Source organism: Carettochelys insculpta, chromosome 5 (assembly GCF_033958435.1).
Source record: "Carettochelys insculpta isolate YL-2023 chromosome 5, ASM3395843v1, whole genome shotgun sequence".
NCBI lineage: Eukaryota > Metazoa > Chordata > Testudines > Carettochelyidae > Carettochelys > Carettochelys insculpta.
Genome location: NC_134141.1, coordinates 13,334,434 through 13,353,914, shown reverse-complemented (window position 1 = coordinate 13,353,914; position 19,481 = coordinate 13,334,434). Strand labels below are relative to the sequence as shown.

Genomic DNA, 19,481 nt, shown 5'->3' with positions numbered 1-19,481 from the left:
AAATGACCATTTATTGAAATGAAACAAAATTCCTCTTAACCAGGTTCACTATTCAGAGCTGCAAATGCCAGGGAACAGTTTAGTTCATCCAGTGAGTTCCTTTATAAATCAGCAGCTTAGTGAGGAGGAAAGAAATTGGGAATTTTGGGAACAATATGGGAGTCTCCAGAAATTAGAGCAAGCTGATATTGATACAGGATGTGAGTTATGCTCTCTACTTTAAGCAAAAGACTTTTCTTGAGTTAACCACCCGGTATCAGAATGAGTGGAAAACACAACATACAGTCGTACATACACCAGTCAGTTACGACAGGCTTAGCTCAGTGGGCCCCCATTCTCAATACTGGAAATCGCCAATAGTGGTATTACGGGAATATGAAATAAAGAGAAACTCTACAAGAAGGATAGGATGAAGGTTATTTTCAAAGGGACAGCTCCCTGCAATATCTTACTTCTGGTAAAACAGCCTTACGTTTCAATTGTGGACTCTGGTTTCACGCTTCATCAGTAATGAAGCACAAGACTGTGGCTGTGTTTATACTAGTCCCCTACTTTGAAGGGAGCATGGTAAGTAGGGTGATTATTAATAAAGTGTTGCGGTGCACATGCAGCACTTCATTAAGCTAATTCTCACCCGTGACAACTTCAAAGTGCCGACTCGTGTGTAGCTTCAGCTAACCCACCCAAGTCCCTTTACTCCTCAAAATTGGAATGTACGGTTGTTTTACTAGAAGTACCAGCCTTCATTAATAATCTCCCAACACCCTACTTACTATGCTCCCTTCGAAGTAGGGAGCTAGTGTAGACACAGCCTGTATCCCCACATTGAATGTCTGGGGCTGTGCACCATCAGATTCTAAATTAGGGATCTCTCAAAATAAGGGATAGATAGTTGCCTTCTGTAGGATAGAAGCTAGTGGCACAAGTAAGTTCAGCTCAGATTAAGTAATGCTTTGGGGATTTAAAAAATTAAATTGTTGCTTTTTGTTTTTCATTAAATATTAATTGAAATCTCAAACTAAGCAGGGTTGGAATAGAAGCACAGACTTCCAGGAAACATCTCTACCTCAAGTTGGACTTGTTAGTCAGGGTACATCAGCCCTCACAAAACAAAATAAAACTGAAAAGCTCCACACAAAAAACCCCTTCCAAAGCACCATCAGCAAAAACCATGGCAGCAAGTTCTCGGGTCACTTGACTTGGTTTCTTGCTACTGGTCTAAAACTAGCAGCACAGACATTAGCACTTAAGCTTACATAAGGGTGTATCAGAGCCTGAGATGAAGTCAGTTGATCCACGCTGTGAGATGTGCTATGGTCTTTTTTTTTTTCAATGTAGATGTATCCTAAGTTGAATTCCCCTCTGACTCAGCAATGATCCAGTGTCCATCTTTGGTGCTGTACTGCTGGAGAGGCTGTCTTTTGGGCAAGACATTAAACCATTTGTAGGTGCTGCAGATCCTAACTAAGTTTGTGTATGTTTATTCATCCTTCTTCCAGTGAAATTTCAGTACAGCTAGTTGTATTTTCCCTCCTAAATCTCTGCTCTAGTTTTAACTGAGCTCTCTGAAACCTAGTGGACAGGATTGCTGTGTAATGGTGTTCTGACATCTATTTACCTCAATCCCTAAACGGCCTCCTCAAGGATTAAACTCACTACCCCAGGTTTAGTAGACTAATGCTCAGTCCACTGAGCTATCCCCCCCCACTAAGCAGCTATTAAACAGCTGCTGCTTCCACTTGAGAGGTAGATGATGTTATCATTCTGTATCATTTACCAATAGCAGAAGGTTGTTGTGAGATTTAATTGTTTATTATTTGTAAAGCATTTTGAGATACTCAGAAACAAAGTAAACAAATGAACAGTGCTAGTGGTGATAAAATTACCACCTCATCTGAAAAAATAACCCTTAAGCTGGTGCACAGTTGTAAAGAGAAGAGACCTGAAAATGTGTAAAATGCATCTATTTTCTTATATTTACCCACCATAAAATTCCAGTTTAAAAATTTAAAGGCAGATACTCACACATACAGCAACATCCTTTGGGGCACTAGTCACATCTCCAGAGGGAGAGATTGCCTTGGAGATGTGCTGAACTGTAACAGCTGTTGGGTAAATTTTTTCAGGCAGCTTAATTACCACCTGACCCTGAGATCCTTGGAAAGCCCAGCAGTTTCCGGGGTGAACATCTGGCTGGAAGCAGAAGTCAGCTCCAGTTAATACTAATGGAGTAACACATCTCACATACATGTGTATTCAGTGAAAAGCAGAAAGATTGGTGTCTTCTTTTTTTGACTTTATGCTGTTAAATTAATAGTTTTATCAAACCTACAAAATGGATATTTCCTTGCTTATCAACTGAAAGTACTAATATTTTATGGCACTGAGCTCATACATCAAACCTGAAAGGTTCTTCTTATTTAATAGAAAAGAAAGTGCCTTTTCAAAAAACTGTTGAACTTGGGTCATAGCACCACCAAAGTCAAAGAAGTTCCATCTTGCTATTACACATCTGAACTTGGGCCAAAGAATGATTTTTAAATCACGCCAGAGATGTTTACAGTCATTCAAAGCATGAGCCCAGGGACAGTGGAAGAAAACATGGTTTTGAGTTGTGTTACGTAGACATGCCATCAGGAAGTTAGGCCAAAGAAATAACATTCAGGGAAAAGAGATTTTTGTGATACAGTATAGTGATTCTTCCACTACTCGGAGCAATTGTTTTCTCTGAACTAACTTGCTGTAACCAGCCTGAGTCTAACTAGCCTGAGTTTGTTCAGGAATCTGGTGAAGGAGGTTATAACATTTTCAGAATGGTGTGCATTGGAAATTTCTCCCTGTAGGCTTGACTGACCCTCATGAAAAAGCTCATGCTATAATATTGGGTTTCTGGGAAATGAGGTGATTTCTTCATATTTCTTGGAGGAAGGAATGGAATTGCTGCTATTAGTTATTATTGACTACTTCTTTTGTTTTAATGCCTAGACATGCCAGTGACAGTCAGGGGCTCATGGAACTAACAGTCTAAAAATGCTGAGGGAGACATGCACATGCCTTTGCCCTAGGGTTCTTACAATACAATACAATACAATACAATACAATAGGGTTCCAATACAGTACCCACTGACATTAATGTGAATTTTTCCAATTACTTCAGGGGGCACTGGATCAGTTACTAAGGAGGCAAGCAACATAGGAAAGGCAGAGGAGAGAAAGACAATTAAAACATACAGATTTGTGTACACGTTACGTATTTATGCACTGGAGCTTCTTTTGTCTGTATAAAAAAAAAGAGAACTCCACTGACTGGAGTGGGTTTTGGATCTGGCTCAAAGGCCTTCATCCACAAAGGTATTAGGTACCTAAATCCCAGACTTAGGCACCTATGTCTTGGATTTAGGTGCTTATGATCCAGTTTTAAGCTTTACGGCAATCGAAATAATTGTATGTTTAAATTCAGTTTATTGATATATGACTGGTTCTCAACCTTTCCTTAATTAGTTGGATAACTGTAGGTCCTTCACTGAAGAACTGGTTCTTGAGAAGATTTTTGAATGAAGACATTTGAGAGCAGTACAAGAAAATGCACAAAATGTGCTTTACCTGCAAAATAGTATCTGGAGGGTTTGCAGAAGAAAAGAACCATGAACTAAAACAACACCCTTCTGTTCTCCCAACTTCATAACTTTTAGATGTTCTGTCTGTATCAATTGTGGCACCTACAATTAAAATACGAGTTGATTAAGAAAGACCCGACCCAATGACAAACAGTGGATAACTTTGCGTACCCATCAATCTATCCATTTTATGTTCTGCATGGTGGCATCTGAGTTCCTAGATGTCAAAGAAAAATAGGAGCTGCTATATCTTATGGCTGGACTCATGTCAGAACACAGTATAGAGAACATCCCATGATGATCTGATATGGAGAGTAGCATCGTGTAAATGATGAATCAGTATTTAGAGTGGGTTTATGTCACAGTACTGTAAGTAAAATCAAGATCTTCCATTTGCATTAGATGAAGTGCATACATCAGTGCACACAAGAAGACTGTCTCTGATATTTCTTAAATGTTCATAACAACATTACGAGAGGCCTCATGGTCTAATAGTGAGGGAAGAGGACAGGAATTCTATTAACTTGGGTTGTATCCCTGATACTTGCCACTAAGTTCCTGTCTGAACATAGGCTAGTCGACCTATAGAACACTAGAACTGGAAGGGACCTCACGAGGTCATCAAGTCCAGTCCCCTGTCCTCACAGGAGGGCCAAGCACCATCTATATCATTTCTGTTAGATATTTATCTAACCTGTTCTTAAATATCAACACTGGTGGAGATTCTTCAATCTCCCTACGCAATTTATTCCTGTAATTAACCACAATGACAGAAATTTTTTCCTAATGTGCAATCTAAACCTTTCTTGCTACAGTTGAAGTCCAGTACTTCTTGTCCTATTTTCAGAGGCTAAGGAGAATAATTTTTCTCCATCCTCCTTGTAGCACCATTTTAAGTACTTGAAAGCTCATATCATGTCCATTCTCAGCCTTCTCTTTTCCAGACTAAACAAACCCAGTTATTTTAATCTTCTTTCATAGGTCATATTTTCTACACCTTTAATAATTTTAGCTGCTCTTCTCTGGACCCTCTCCAATTTCTCCACATCTTTCCTAAAATGTGGGGCCTAGAACTGGACACAGCCTCCAGTTGAGGCCTAATCAGTGCAGAGTAGAGCAGAAGAATTACTTCTTGTGTCTTGCTCCCAACGCTCGTGTTAATGGATTCCAGAGTCATGTTTGCTTTTTTTGCAACAGCATCACACTGTTGACGCATATGCAGCAAGCGGTCTGCTATGACCCCTAGATCTCTTAAAGCCTCTGTGTCTCAGTTTTCCAAGTCTGTTAAGGAGAATAACTATATTTATCTTTGTTAATGTGCTATATAAGAGAAGAACACTATTAGGGTCTGTACCTATGGATTTCTGAGCCCAGTCAGGCATCTGGACATGGTCCTCATAAACCTTCTTAAATGCTACATTTATCAACTCTAGCACTTGCTGAAAAAATAAAAGAGAAGGTATAAGTTAATGGAAGGAAAGATATTTAAAAATGACAAACACTCACAGGTATGTTAGGTGAAATATGCAGTATCAATCAGAAAAATCATAATAAAACTCACAATAGCAATTTCCATCTTAGGTAAGTTTTCCCAGTAACTGTCAAAAGGATGTAAAATCATTCAGCTACTGATCTGGAGGCCACACAATAAAGCTCTCCACTGCTGTGTCAGAGACCTGGTTTTGTTTCCACAACATCCTATTGGTATAGACACCGACTGCACATGACAGCACCATGCAGACAATACCATCAGATCTCCAGAATGTGATTCAGATCGATAACTAAGAAAGCCTGATGTGAGCGTTACATACCCCTCAGCTAAAGTTGGTGACTCAGTTAAAGGTGACTTTGAAAATAAGTTTCAAGGTTAAGAAATTGAAACGACCAAGTCTCTGTGATAGGAAGGAAGGGTTTAGTTAAAAAACAAAAACTAATCCTTAGTTTTATAAGATGTACTTATACGGTGTTTCCATCCGAGGAGTTCACAGTACTTCTTAAAGACAGGGAAGAATTATCTGAGTACAAATGGAAAAATGAATGCATAAAGAGGTTAACTGACGTGCTCCTGGTCGCAAAGCAAGACAATGGCAGAGTCAGCGATACAATTCAATTTTCTTGACTCTCAGTTCAATGCCTTATTTACTACCCGACACTGCTGCTGCATTTAGGTTTTCTATCCTGGCATGTACTTTGTAAGACACCCCCACAGGTATTCAGCTGCAGTTTGGGATCAGCTGTTGAAGGACTCAGGGATTCCAGAGTACACATTGCCAGGAACAAGGAGAACCTAAGCCATTGTTGTGGTATTGTGCCACCTGTATGGTAATGTTAATAGTTGTGAGATATTTTAGTGAGAAATGCCCCAGATACTGTCAGAACACAGCAATGAGAAAGCTCCAAGACTGAGATTTTCAGAAGTGCTCCATGATGGCGCAACTCGTCTCCCAGCAAAGTCAATGGTAAATCTCCCATGGACTTCAATGGAAGCAGTGTCAGGACAATGCTGAATGTTTTGGAAATCCCATCCCTAATGTTCAGTTCCACAAACTGGACTAAAGGGTTTAGTGACTATGACAGATGTGACAGGAAACAGTGTGAGGGAATGAGGAGAGCTACAGAATAGTCTAATTATGCAATTCCAGCCTCTTACATCTCTGTTCTCTCCTGGGATGTCACTCTCTTCCAGAATTTCTTGAACTGTATGCAAGATGCCCTCCCTCACACCACTGATCTCTGAGCGCAGATGAGCCATCTGCTCTTTAAGGTGTTCGATTTCATGGACTTTTTCTTCCAATAAAGTGTGTGACTTCCTTGAAAACACAGGAAGATAGATATTAGACACTATTCTACATTCAGTGAAAAGAGAAGACTGCAAATACACCCAGGCCCCTCTTTTCTCTGGACAGATGGCAAACTTTCCCCATTCCCTCCATTTTGAGGAGAATGACATTTCACTTATACCAAATGTAATGCTGCCCCTGGTGTGTGCTGAGACCTCTACTGTCATCATGCACTTGGACTGCTGTGGTTAACCTGACTGTATTCTTCAGGACATCTTTGTCATCACTAGGGATAGAACCTAGGAACTTCACTTGCAAAAGCAAGAGCCTCTATACTGCTGAAGTAAAAGCTAAGCCATCCCTAACTCTCAAAGTGAACCATCTGCCAGAAGAAAACAATTGTGCACATTTAGCTAGATAATTACAGTGAATTCTCCAAAGAAGTCAGGGATCAATTCATCATCAAGAAATCCCTCTTACCAAAGTGACTTCAGCTCTGTTTCAGGTAGTTTTGTCATTTCCTGTAAGAGACAAACAACCAAATATACTAACCACTAGCACAGCCTCAGTGAAGACTTCTCAATGGAGGCAGGGCAGACATTCCTTCCTCCCTTTGGAGACAGCTACAATATGCTCAATGAATTGAAACCAGTAATTGGGTGGCAGCGAAGAAGTCACCTCCTGCACCTTTTCTTCATTCTGGCAAAAGTCTCATTGACATTGATGGCCATTCTGCTTGTACAATGAGTGTGCAAAGATGGCAGCAGGCTGCCACAGTGGGCCGCCGCTTTGTCTGGGAAGGCAATTACTGAAGCTGCTTCTCTTTTTGTCTCAGAGGAGTTTACCTTCCTGTCCCAAGAGACACTTACCTGTGATGTTAGTCCTTCTGCTAATCTCCTGGATGATAGCAAGCCAACACAGTAAACACCTGCTGCAAATTACACACACACCAGAATTATTTCACCAACGTTTCTAATTACTACAAAGGCCCAATTATCTACTTCCAAACCCACATGGTGACGTGTTAGCTGTGCAGAGTTGAAGCTGGGGTGCACACCACTCTGAAAAGACTGTGCTCCAGCCTCTGAGACTTATTAAGCCCAGCCCTGATGAGCCACATACCCCTGACATTGTTATTGCAACTCGGTTTATCTAAGAATGATGTCACACCCCTTGAGAGCTCCAACTGGGACAGAATGCAGCAGCCAGTCTGCATGATTACACTCATCATGGTGAGCACATCTTCCCAATGCTACTGTCTCTGAACAGAGTTCAGGTCTAGGTCCCTGTCCTGACATCCAAAACCATCCCTGGAACTGGCCTTCCATGTTCCCATTATTGGTCAACAGGACATTGCTTTGTAATGTTGACCAATAATGGGAAGCTCTTGAGGAGAAGAGACGGAACTCTCGTAGGCTGTGCAACTCACTCCCATAGGATGTATAAATGACCATATTCCAGACTAAATGTGGAACTCAGCCCTCTAACTGAGCTTTCACCACAGTAAGTAGTTCCTCACAAACAAAAATCCACAGCACACTACCTACCTTCTCTGTCTCCCACAAACACTATCAACTAACCAACCTATTGACTCCAACCGGACGGCAAGGAAAGGAAAGGGTGAGTGTGATTGTTATTTGGAAATACAGGGAGGCACTTCTAGGTGTCATGGGCCGTGGAAGTATCTAAGTAGATAGTGAAGAAAAAAGCCACATACAAATAGTAGAGTGAGCTCTTGTCATAAGAATCCCAGATCAATGCATTTAGATTAATGCAGTCAGCAGGCATTTTTGTTTCTACTCTGAAAGTTGAGATTAGACTTTTACATGTCCCCTGAATTCCATGCATACTCACCATAAATTACTGGAACCAGCAATAGCAGGATCTTGACAAACTTCTTGCAATTCTGCAAGGTGATTACGTCTCTAGGAGACCAAGCACAGAGTTATCACAGCATCCACACATGCTCACATAATTTTGCTCTGCCACTACTTCTATCCTGGTCTAGGCAGATCCTGTCATCCCCATTGCAGGTTTATAGCATCCCATTTGAGAATCTGCAAAGAAGTTCTTTCTGCCTGTGTTCCATAAAAGATTTGCCCTAATCCAAAATGCAGGAGAATTGGGGATAGGGTGGGGATGAGGCAGAGAAGAAGCAAGTTATGACTAAAGAATCTGTGGCTAAAGAAACCACTGGTCAAACTACATCCATGGTCTGTGAGGGAAGAATCATCAGCCAGAGAGGCTACTGCGACCCATCAGCTTCAATATCAATCATTGACTCTGTACCCTGGGCCTTACAGCACTCTCCTCTGATTAGCTCATTCACTCAGCCTGTTTACAAGGACAGATTTCCTTGAAAACAATGGCACATCTTGGTAGTGAGCTAATAGAGGGACTTTGTTATTGTTTGGTTTCATGAGCAACTGTCACAGAACTGCACAGAACCTGTACCAGTGACAATCTGAACAGTAACATGTGAATCATGGCAGAGAGATAGCCCTGTTAGTCTGTGTTCTATCAAAACAAAAAAGCAGTCAATTAGAACTTTAACAAAATAATTTATTAGGTGATGAGCTTTCGTGGGTCTGTCCCACAAAAGCTCATCATCTAATAGATTATTTTGTTAGTCTTTAAAGTGCTACTTGACTGCTTTTTTATATGTGAATCACAGATACCTTTCTTCTAACTGGTCCCATGGCCCTGTTAACTCTTATGTCAGTTCTCTCTGGCCAAGCTTGCTGTTGTGACTCCTGATTGCCCATTTCCTTCCCAAAACACCCGTCAGAAGAATTTTACTTTCATGCTTACTTTACGGAGATAGAAGCCTTTAGGAAAGCTCTTGGGAGGGAGACAAAGGCCATTAACAGAAGGAATGGGATGTTAAATACCGTTCCTGTGAACACAAACCAGAAAGCAGTTATGACTTGATCTAATGCCATCAAAATGTATGGAAGATTTTCCACTGATTTCAATTGGCTTTGGATCAGTCTCTTATTTGAAATTGCTTCTAAGATCACATCTTCATTAACCTCACAGATGGGACATCACAGAAAATATACATTGGTGCATACATACACCAGGATTTTCCTACACCATTACTTTTGTTTACATCAGTGGTTCCAGTTACAACATAACCCAGGTGTTTTCTGGGACCAGTACAAGAAGCACATTCTTATGAGAAAGTGGGGAAATGACTTCAGATTTTATTACTAATAATTATTATGTAGCTTCAAGTGTGTACCATGCCCTTCACAAGCTAATGTAAAGACAAGGCATCTAAACAAAAAAGGCTGAAAATTTACCCTTCTGAATAGAAATTGGTGACTGAACCAGGTGTATTTAATTTACAGTACAGCATATTCTTTCATGGACCTGTAGGAACACCACATTTTAGAATATGTGAAAGAAACTGCATGAAATGCAGGCATAGAATTTCAAACGCAGTTAGGCTGGGGAGGCGTGTCTAGCATAATCCCAGTGCTTTTTATGTACCAGTACTTCCCAGTACTGGCTCTTCGGAAGCCCAGCCATGGGCTGAGTACTGGCTCCTCTTTTTTTTCACAAAAAAGGTACTGTATAATCTTAACTTTAATGTGTTGCTTCATCTGTCTCCAGAGTGGAAATCAGGCTTTTCCAGTTTTCTGATTCTCACTGAAGTCAATATGGTTCTGCCCCTTGATGCTGTGAACATTTTCAGATATTTTGGAACTGATTGGATTGTGTTTGCCAGAGCTGCTGTGTTACATACAGGCAGGCAGCCAATTTTGGACAAATAAAAGACACATTAAATAAAAAAGACAAATGAGCATTTCTTGAAACGGTGAAATCCTTTGTGGTGCTTGAACTTCACTTTCTGCATCAGACTACCTGCTCTTGATGCAGCTTTTGCCTGTGAACTCTTTCCTTATTCTTGTTAGTGAGCATCAGGAATATATATATGATAAGAAAAAAGTTACATCATACATACTTAGAATGCTCTTCTGAGCTGGCAGAGATCTGCTGGATGATGAAGCATTGGTGCTGGTCTCAACCGCTAGGTAGGACATTCTGGTAAATACCTCGCCTGTCAAAGAAACATCATGTCATCAGGCAAACAACCTGTCCCAGCTTCCTTCTACTTACCTCCAACCAATTCAGGTGCAGTCAAAGTGCTGCTGGAACCTAAATTTTGTTTTGTGTCTCCCTTTCCACATGTTTTCCTCCTATTGTCCTGTGCTGTAATTGGTGTGTGGATGTGACCACACTGGCTGTTCTCAGACTTGGCTGCACAGATTGCTCATAGCCTATAGAATAGCACTTGCTGTCTGGAGAGCATTTGCTGGCCTTCAGCTGCTTCCTTCTCCATCAAAGAGTCCAGGCAACTGAAGAAGAAGCTGCAAAGGTGAAGATTAAGGTATACCATGCTTCTCTAGCAGCTGCTGCAGGCAAATGAGGACGAATGAAAGAAACCCACAATCCAATGCCAACATTAGAGAAAGTTCTGTATTACTGTTGTGTATTTTTATACATGGGACTTCAGTGGGAACTCAGACAAGACTCATGACTGCTGTTTGGCTCAGAGAGACATCATGGCCCTTTTATTCTATTACATCTGGCCTGTGATTGAACAGTATTTTCTGGTTACAGTTAGATAATATTTTATGTGCATGGACACTAAATTAGCCTGACAAAGAGCTAATGCACAAAATGCACCTAGGGAGTCCATTCCTGTAAAGCTTCTTGCCATGAACTCCCTGAATTCCCACTCGCTTGAACAAGTATTGCAGGATCAGGACTGGCTGTATTGCAGGGAGGGATTAAGATAGCTAGGAGTGCCCACATTGTAGAATGTTAGCCCACTGAACTCTTGCCTTTCGACACGTACTGACAGGTTATTTTTGTTTTTAAAATCTGATTTGCCAACTTCTTCCCATGAAAAGCATGAAAATAAATATCACCCTTTAACACCAATAATGTTTTACAGTTTGGTTTCTGGAGGACCACAGAATGCTTTACAAACAAAGCCAAAGAACTGTTCTTTAGATGGACTTACTCTCATCTGCCTGGTGATTCTCAGGAAAATGTGAAGACCCTTGGCTAGAGGCTGTGAGCATTGATGCAGCAGAGTTACTCCCAGGCATTATCTGTGATCGTAAGTGCCTATTGAGTGAAAGAAGGGGGTAAATTACTCATTATTTCCATTATTTAACTAGCCCAGGGGGAACAGATAGATTTTTAGGTTACAGAGGAAACATCTTCAATAACAAAAAATGGTACAGAAAAAACATCCCCACACATTTTCATGTGTGCCAAAATCACACTGCTGGTCTCCTGGATGGGAATCTCAATGAAGAGCATCCCCCCATCGCACTTGTCCAGTTTAGAACTAGTCATCCAATTTTAATTCCGCCTTGGAAGAAAACTCCTTTAAACCTGTTACAATGTGACTATTAATATAGTTTCCCTAAAAAATCACCACTACAGAAAACATGGCCTTATTCTACCATGGGCCCGCAAGAGAAAGGTACAAATAGAACTCCTAGAAACGATGACTGGTCAGAGAAGGCTGGGATAAAAGGCAGGTGTTAATTTAAAAGTGAGCCATGTTAACTTGTCCCAAGAGTGTTGGTTCACAGTAGAAACAAATTATATGTGTGTGAAGATTTTATCAAGTGAAGCTGTGTCTGGTTGCCCAGTCGATTTTCAGTCATTAGCCAGGAGACGGTCACCCAACTCAAGGAGCAACATCAACATCTCTTTGATTGGAGGCTGCAGAATTAGGCCCTAAACTGGGATTGTCCCACAAAATGTTGATTTTGTGGGTCCCAAAAGCTGATGGTCATTGTATTAACTCGGAGTTCATGCGGCAACTTCTCCAACTGAATTGTTTGATACACATGGTGTTATTGGTGTCATTTCATTCAAACTACACCAGACAACCATCCTACACATGTCTATGCCTACGCGTCTAGAATCCTGACATTGTTGACATACTTGAATTATCACTTCTGCTGCTATCAGTTTCATTCTTTCAAGAGGATAATTGGAAACTGTCTTGGATTGCTCCGCTGATTTTTTTGTCCATTCATTACAGTGGAAGTGAAGTAAGAACTGGATGAGCAAGTAAATCCACAGTATGCTTAAACTAGTATCTTGGATTCACAAAATAAATATTTAAAAGATCTTTAAAAACCAAGCTCACATATGGCAGAGGCCAATAGCCATTCAGTGACATCCCAGTAAATGGCTTGCAGTGAGTAAATAGGATGGCAGTTGCTCTGCTGACACCATAACAGACCAACTGACATGACAGTTACTAGCAGTTGAGAGTTGCTGACTGTTGGTTCAGAGGTAGGGGAACAGCATGAAAGTGAGAAACCCTCTTGGTTTCATAAAAGGGCTGCCACTGAACAGACCCCCATGTAAAACGTTATGTGGGAAAGAGATTTTACTAACAAGGTCATCTGATATACACTTAAAACTGTTCAGCTATTTTTAAAGGGGCACTGACCAGGTTGGCCAGCCCTTACAGCCTGGACTTATGCTTGGATCAGCTAAAATATTTCCATCATACACAGTGTTAGGACTAGGAAGCATCATTTGACCAACCAGCATCTGTCTAGGCCTGCAGAGGGTGGGAAAAGAGGAGACAAAGAAAGGAAGAGTCTGATTCTTATATGTGGTTCAGTAGGAAGCACTCGAACAAGTGACAGGGACATATGCAGCTGGCTCCCAACAGCTCTGTGAGCCAAACACTTTTCTGTGGCAGTATCATCTCCTCTAAAAATCCTCTTTCATCTAGGACATAATGTAAGCCTCTGGCTCTCGGGCACAAAAACAATTTTTGGAATGAAAGCTGAGTATAAACTGCTGCAATGATGGCTGCTGAGCCTGCATGCAGCTGGGAAGAGTAACAGGCAGCAGTAACCTGACGTATTCATTTACAGAACCTAATGATGGCAGTTTAAATGTTAACCTCTGTCTATTTCACTGCTGCTCAAAACATGCCAAAGGAAGAGTGGTGGTCACGCTAAGAAGATCTATAACATCCATGAAAAGCAGGTCTCACAGTTAGCACTTGGCATCAGCAGTGTGTGAAGCTCAGGTAGTAAGCAGTGCTTACGAGAATACCACTATTTTCCCCCTATCCCAGTGCATTTGTAAGATGCCTCTGTTTTTGGCATCTCAGTTCTTTTCTGCTGGAAAGCACATAAAGAGTTAATGTAGTAGGTCACTCATCCTTTGAAGTAGTACTGTGACTCCTACATTATCCTTAAATAAATCACTTCACTCTGTTATGACAGCATAGGATTGTCTGTGCTCCCTGCACCAGCCAGATCCGTGTTCCATCCTCTTTATATCAGCCCTGAGTTGCCAAAGAGCTTGTAGGCGGAATCCCTGGCTGGTATAAAACAATGTTTGATGGCTCTAAATTATCCTGTCCACTCCCAGGTTCCCAGAGGTGCATGGCTGGAGCTTACCAGGCTCACAAAAAGGACTGAAAGAGCCTCACCCAGCAGAAATGATTCTAGGGATACAGGCAGAGAGTTATATTGGTTCAAGGTGCCCAGGCACCATGAACAGTCAAGCCTGGGGATCAGCTCTAGCAGTGTTAACTGCAACACAGCCTGAGTGTGACTGTGATGAATTTGCGAGCAGCACAGCCTTTAGCGCAGGGAGTTTGTGTTTAAACAGAGGCAGGGTGATTAAAGGAACAAAAGGCTTGTCATTTAAGTCAACTGCTGACAGAGGCAAAAAATCTACGAGATTCTTTACCCAGAATTTGTAAAACTTAATTACTCACCAGGGGAAGTAAAGAAACAGATTGACTGAACCTGATTGACTGAGCTACTTCGCAATAGACCCAACAAAGAAAATAACAGAACATCACACAGATAGCCCTCCCCTTAAGCCACATCCAGCACATCATTGACAACCAACACTCTAGCCTGGAACATGATCCCTCACTCTCACAGGACTTGGCTGATAGGCCAATCCTCTCCTCCAGACAACCACCCAACCTCTCGAAAATACCAGCAGCCACATACCATACCACAGAAACACTAACTCAGGAATGTATCCCTGCAACACACCCATTGCCAACTCTGTTCACATATCTATACAAGTGACACCATCACAGGACCTAGCTACATCAGCCACATTGTCAAGGGCTCATACACCTGCACATCCACTAATGTGATATATGCCATCATGTGCCAGTAATGCCCCTCTGCCTTGTACATTGGACAAACTGGACAGTCTCTGTGCCAAAGGTTGAATGGATGTAAATCCCACATCAGGAACTGGAATACACATAAACCTGCAGGGGAACATTTTAACCTCCCTGGACAGACAATAAAGGATGTAAAAGTAGCCATTGTGCTACAAGAGGATTTTACCACAAGACTACAGAGGGAGACATCTGAATTGGAATTCATTTACAAATTTGACACTTTTAAATTAGGCCCTAACAGGGATCTCAACTATTTTCCCCTTTAGAAGGCCAATATCTCCATCTTTGATATTCACAGGAATGGCACCCATCCCATATAACTGAATTTGCTTCTCCCATTGGTCTTATAAGTGACAGGCAATGCCCTTTTTACCTCTCCTTCCCCCTTCCCTGCTATATAAATCCTGTATTCTAGTTGTCTACTCCAAAATCTCAAGGAGGTGGGTCTGACCCACAAAAGCTCATTACCTAATAAAAATGGGATAGTCTTTAAGGTGCTACAGGACTGCTTGTTATTTGCGAGGATCTTTAGATACCCCAAAAGCATTGTCAGGTACTCCAGTCAAAAGATAAGAAACAAAAGGAGGGATACAAGGGGAGTTTTACAAGGGAGTTTAGAGGCAGAGTTGATGGGGTCGGGGGCAGGGTAAATGTACTTAACATTAGTTGAACTTCTTTATACTAAAACCAAACCCACCAGCTTTAAAAAAATGAACATCAAGAAAGGAAAAAGCTCCAGGAGTAAAAAGAGAATGCAGGCAGAAGCTCAGCAGCATCGTGGGGGTATCCTGTTTGTTGCACCCCATATAGCATGTATGGCGGGTGGCAAATATGTGCATTTGGTGCAAGGAGATCTTGATCCTCAGAGATCATGTGCAGGCTTTGGAGACCAAGATGGCTGAATTGGAAGAACTAAAGAAGGCAGAGAGACACATAGACTGACTTTCCATGACACAGTAGAGTGGTCCCACCTACAGCCAGCCTGCCTCTGTGAAGTGAGTGAAAGTCTCAGGGAAGGAGAACATCCCAATGGAGCCAAGGGAAATGACCCCATAGTTAGGACCGTCCTCTCTTTTGCGCTGAGGATGCCTCTACAGAGGAGGGAACTCAAGTTATTAGGAAAAGACAGACATTAGTAATGGAAGATTCAATAATTAGAAACATAAACAGCTGGGTTCGTGATGACCAGGAGAACTGTATGGTGACTTGCCTGCCTGGTGTGAGGGTTGCAGATCTCCTGACACATCTAGATAGACTTATGTGCAGTGCTGGGGAGGTGGAGTACACAAAATGAGGAGGATAGCTAAACAGAAATTAAAAGGTACAGTGTCAAAAGCGAACCCCTGTTAGCTGCATGGAAACTCTCCAAAGACACTGTAATGCACTCAACTTAAATGTATGCCCCAAATTAAAAAAAAAAAAGTAAATAAAGAACCAAAAAAGTGTCACTCTGGCCCAAAAACCAAGTAAAATAAGCAGTGAGAAATAAAATGGTATTCTTTAAAAAGTGAAAGTTAAATCCTACAAGAGGAAAATAGAAAGGAGCACAAAGTCTGTGAAAGTAAATGTAAAAGTATTAGGAAGGCCAAAACACTACCTGAAGAACAACTAACCATAAAACTCCAAAGGTAATAACAACCAGCCCGGTAAATTCTCTCCCAGAGCCTTAAGCAGGTGGTAGTGATAGGGAGCTGGGAATGCAATTTGAATGGAGGGGCTTGGGCTCTGGCCATTGTGTAAACCACCAAAATTTCTGCAACCTGCCGGCCCTGCCTAGGGAGCCATTACGGCAATGCAAAATCTGCCCCCAGCTGCTCCCAAAAATAAGGGCTCAGAAAGATTGCTGTGAAGCCCCTCTGTGTCTGGTCTCTAGGCTTCTGCTCAGCTCAGTCCATCCCAAGGATTCAGTCCATGGTGCAGAATGCACTAGAAATACCACAACCAGAAAGTGAGGGAAGAAATCAAAGGAGAGGTAGGAAGAAAGAGAGACAGTCCCCTGTAGTGAGGGGAGGATTTGCTTTCCACTCTCCAGTACTGGAGCAGCTGCCAGAACAGGCCCAGAGTTCACATTGCGCATGTGAAAGGCTATTCGGAGAGTTTTAGAGATATCATTGACAGATGCTAGAGAGATGATCTGTCTGTCCAAGACGGTAACAACGAATCAGCTCATGGGGGAGCCCGGATTCGTAGTGTGTGGAGAGCACTTCAAAGAAAGGCAAACAAAGCTATTCAAAGAGGGAAACAAGAAAGAGCTAAAGTGAAAAGAGAGAGGGCAAGATTAAAGATGAAGAAGAATGGAAAGGCCAAGCACAGAGCCAAAAGTGAAGGAACAGCAAGGCAGGCAAGGAAGAATCAAAGAACAGGACAAACCTAAAGCCAAGAAATGGGCCAAGTCTAAAGTCACAGGAGACAATGAAGCACAACAGGCGGTTAGACAGGCAGCAAAATATGAGGCAGAAAAATCCTTTCATCAGACTAAGCGGTTCAGGTTGCCACCCTACCTCCAATTAAACACAAGAATTCAGCTTTAGTAGGCTTTTTAGTGGTCCTGAATCTAAAAGAGGGGAGATGAACTGAAAAGCATTTTAAAATCCTGATCCTCCATCACCTTGCACCTTCTGTGTTAATTTACACATGAGCACCAAGTGGGTGCAAAATGTTGCCAAGACACAATGAAGAATCAGGGCAATTTCTTCAGGGGGAAATACAGGAGCCTTTTTAGCATTTGCAGAATGAATAAATCTTGGATTTAAGATTGGCTAATGGAAGAATACTGAAACACTTGAAATGATGCTGTGAATAACGTTCCACTGGGTATGTGAACCTGCAGTACAACCATTTCTATTTCATGATGCAGTGGCTTCTGAAGCGAAGTGGAAGTAATTTCCAGAGTGTTTCCAGAGTGCTTTGAGATCTCCAGAGGAGTCATGGCCAGATGAGCTTTTATATGTACACTCATCCCTTGTTGTGAAAACCCAGCTGGACATGACTCCTTTCTGGGGATCTCAAAGCACTCTGGAAACATTGAACAACTAAGCCTCACATCTCTCCCACGAGGAAGCTAGATCTCAATGCCATTTCACACATTTTTTCACATGCGTCCTCAGCCATACAGTTAGGGACCTGGTACATGGAGTCTACATAAAATACAGACTTGATGGGTCACTTTTTGACCTTTGTCATCTGAATGCTAAAACCAAGAAGCTTGAGAGACTCATCCTTGAAGCCCTTTTTGCTGACGACTGTCCACTTATGGCACACAAGGAATCTGATCTCCAGATCATCGTCAACAAGTTTGCTGATGCCACTCGCCTCTTTGGTTTGACCATCAGCCTAGGAAAGACCAAGGTACTGTTTCAACCTGCTCCAGGATCTGCTGCTCTCCCCGCTTCAATCTTTATTGAAGGAAAAGAGTTAAAAACAGTAGAGGAGTTCAAGTACCTTGGCAGTGTGACAGCCAATGATGGCTCCCTTGACAAAGAAATCAGTGCCAGAATCTGCCAGGCCAGCCGGGCACTAGGACGTCTGAGAGCATGAGTGTTGAATCAGCACAATATCCGACAGTCCACTAAACTGAAAGTGTACAAGGCTGTAGTCCTGCCACTCTCCTGTATGGCTGTGAAACCTGGACCTTGTACAGAAAACATATAAAACTGCTGGAGCGCTTCCACACACGCAGCCTGAGGTCAATACTGCACATTCGATGGCAGGACAGAGTTACGAACCTGTAAGTCCTGGACAGAGCAGGAACCACGAGCATCGAAGCCATGATTCTGAAAGCCCAGCTTCACTGGACAGGGCACATCATATGAATGGAGGAGTCAAGAATCCCTAAGCAATTCCTCTATGGTGAACTCTCCTGGGGCAAAAGGAATCAAGGTAGGCCTCACAAGAGGTATAAAGACTGCATGAAGGCCAACACTGCTCATGCTGGTTTAAAACCAGATCAGCTACAGCAGCATGCAAAAGACCAAACAAGCTGGCGTGCTCTTGTACGACACACGTGTGACAACTTTGAAAAGCAGCGACGCGTACACCTCATTGATGCCCGTGAGAGGAAGAAAGCAACAGCAACAGCTGGACCAACAGAGCCAGGACAGTTCCCTTGCCCCCACTGTGAACGCCCACGCTGTTCAAAGCTTGGTCTCCTCAGCCACATGCGAGTCCACAACCGATGAGCCTGCACAAGCTCAAGACGTCATCGTTGGACACGACGGACTACCTACATCCCTTGTTAAAGGAGTACTTTACTTATGAGTACTCGCTAAAACGAGGGACACACATACCTACCTGAGTGAACTCCCACAGCTAATACGAGCCTTACCCGCTTCCTTGCGGACCCAACCTGCTGCAGCCTAAACCCCCCACAGCGCTGCAGACCCACCCCAATACAGCCTGAACTCCCCAGCAGCCCCACAGACCCAACCCACAGCAGGCTGAACCCCTCACAGCCCCGCAGACCCAACCCATCTCAGCCTGAACCCCCTGCCCTCCCCACAGACCCAACCCCCCTCAGCTTAAACCCTCTGCCCTCCCAGCGGACACAACCCACCGCAACCTTAACACCCTGTCCGCCCTATGGATCCAACCTGCCGCTGCCTGAAATCCTGCTGGCCACAGCCTGAACCCTCCGCTGGCTCCGTGGCCCCTACCCACCTCAGCCTGAACTCCCCTGCCTGCCCCATAGATCCAATCCACTGCAGTCTTAACACCCTACCCTTCCCATGGACCCGACCTGCTGCAGCCTCAACCCTCCCTCCTGCTCATGGTCCCAAACTGCCCCCAGCCTTTAACCTTCTCCAACCCGCCTCCCTCAAACCCAAGGTTCACTCACCTTTCAAAAGCAGCGCCAGATGCTGCCACTCCTGC

The 19,481-nt window shown here is 42.8% G+C and overlaps 1 protein-coding gene across 1 annotated transcript in view; it reads right to left on the bottom strand.

Moving 5' to 3' along the window:
• LOC142013396 (SUN domain-containing protein 3-like) overlaps positions 1–19,481 on the bottom strand; it is a 35,793-nt gene that overhangs the window by 1,134 nt on the left and 15,178 nt on the right. Inside the window, exons 2-11 of the mRNA XM_074994715.1 lie at positions 11,433–11,539; positions 10,368–10,463; positions 9,209–9,293; positions 8,252–8,322; positions 7,267–7,328; positions 6,878–6,918; positions 6,268–6,427; positions 4,972–5,056; positions 3,604–3,719; positions 2,026–2,193 (exon numbers count right to left, since the gene is read on the bottom strand). Of these exons, the coding sequence (XP_074850816.1) occupies positions 2,026–2,193; positions 3,604–3,719; positions 4,972–5,056; positions 6,268–6,427; positions 6,878–6,918; positions 7,267–7,328; positions 8,252–8,322; positions 9,209–9,293; positions 10,368–10,463; positions 11,433–11,539 (991 nt within the window). The remainder of the gene's footprint in view (positions 1–2,025; positions 2,194–3,603; positions 3,720–4,971; positions 5,057–6,267; positions 6,428–6,877; positions 6,919–7,266; positions 7,329–8,251; positions 8,323–9,208; positions 9,294–10,367; positions 10,464–11,432; positions 11,540–19,481) is intronic.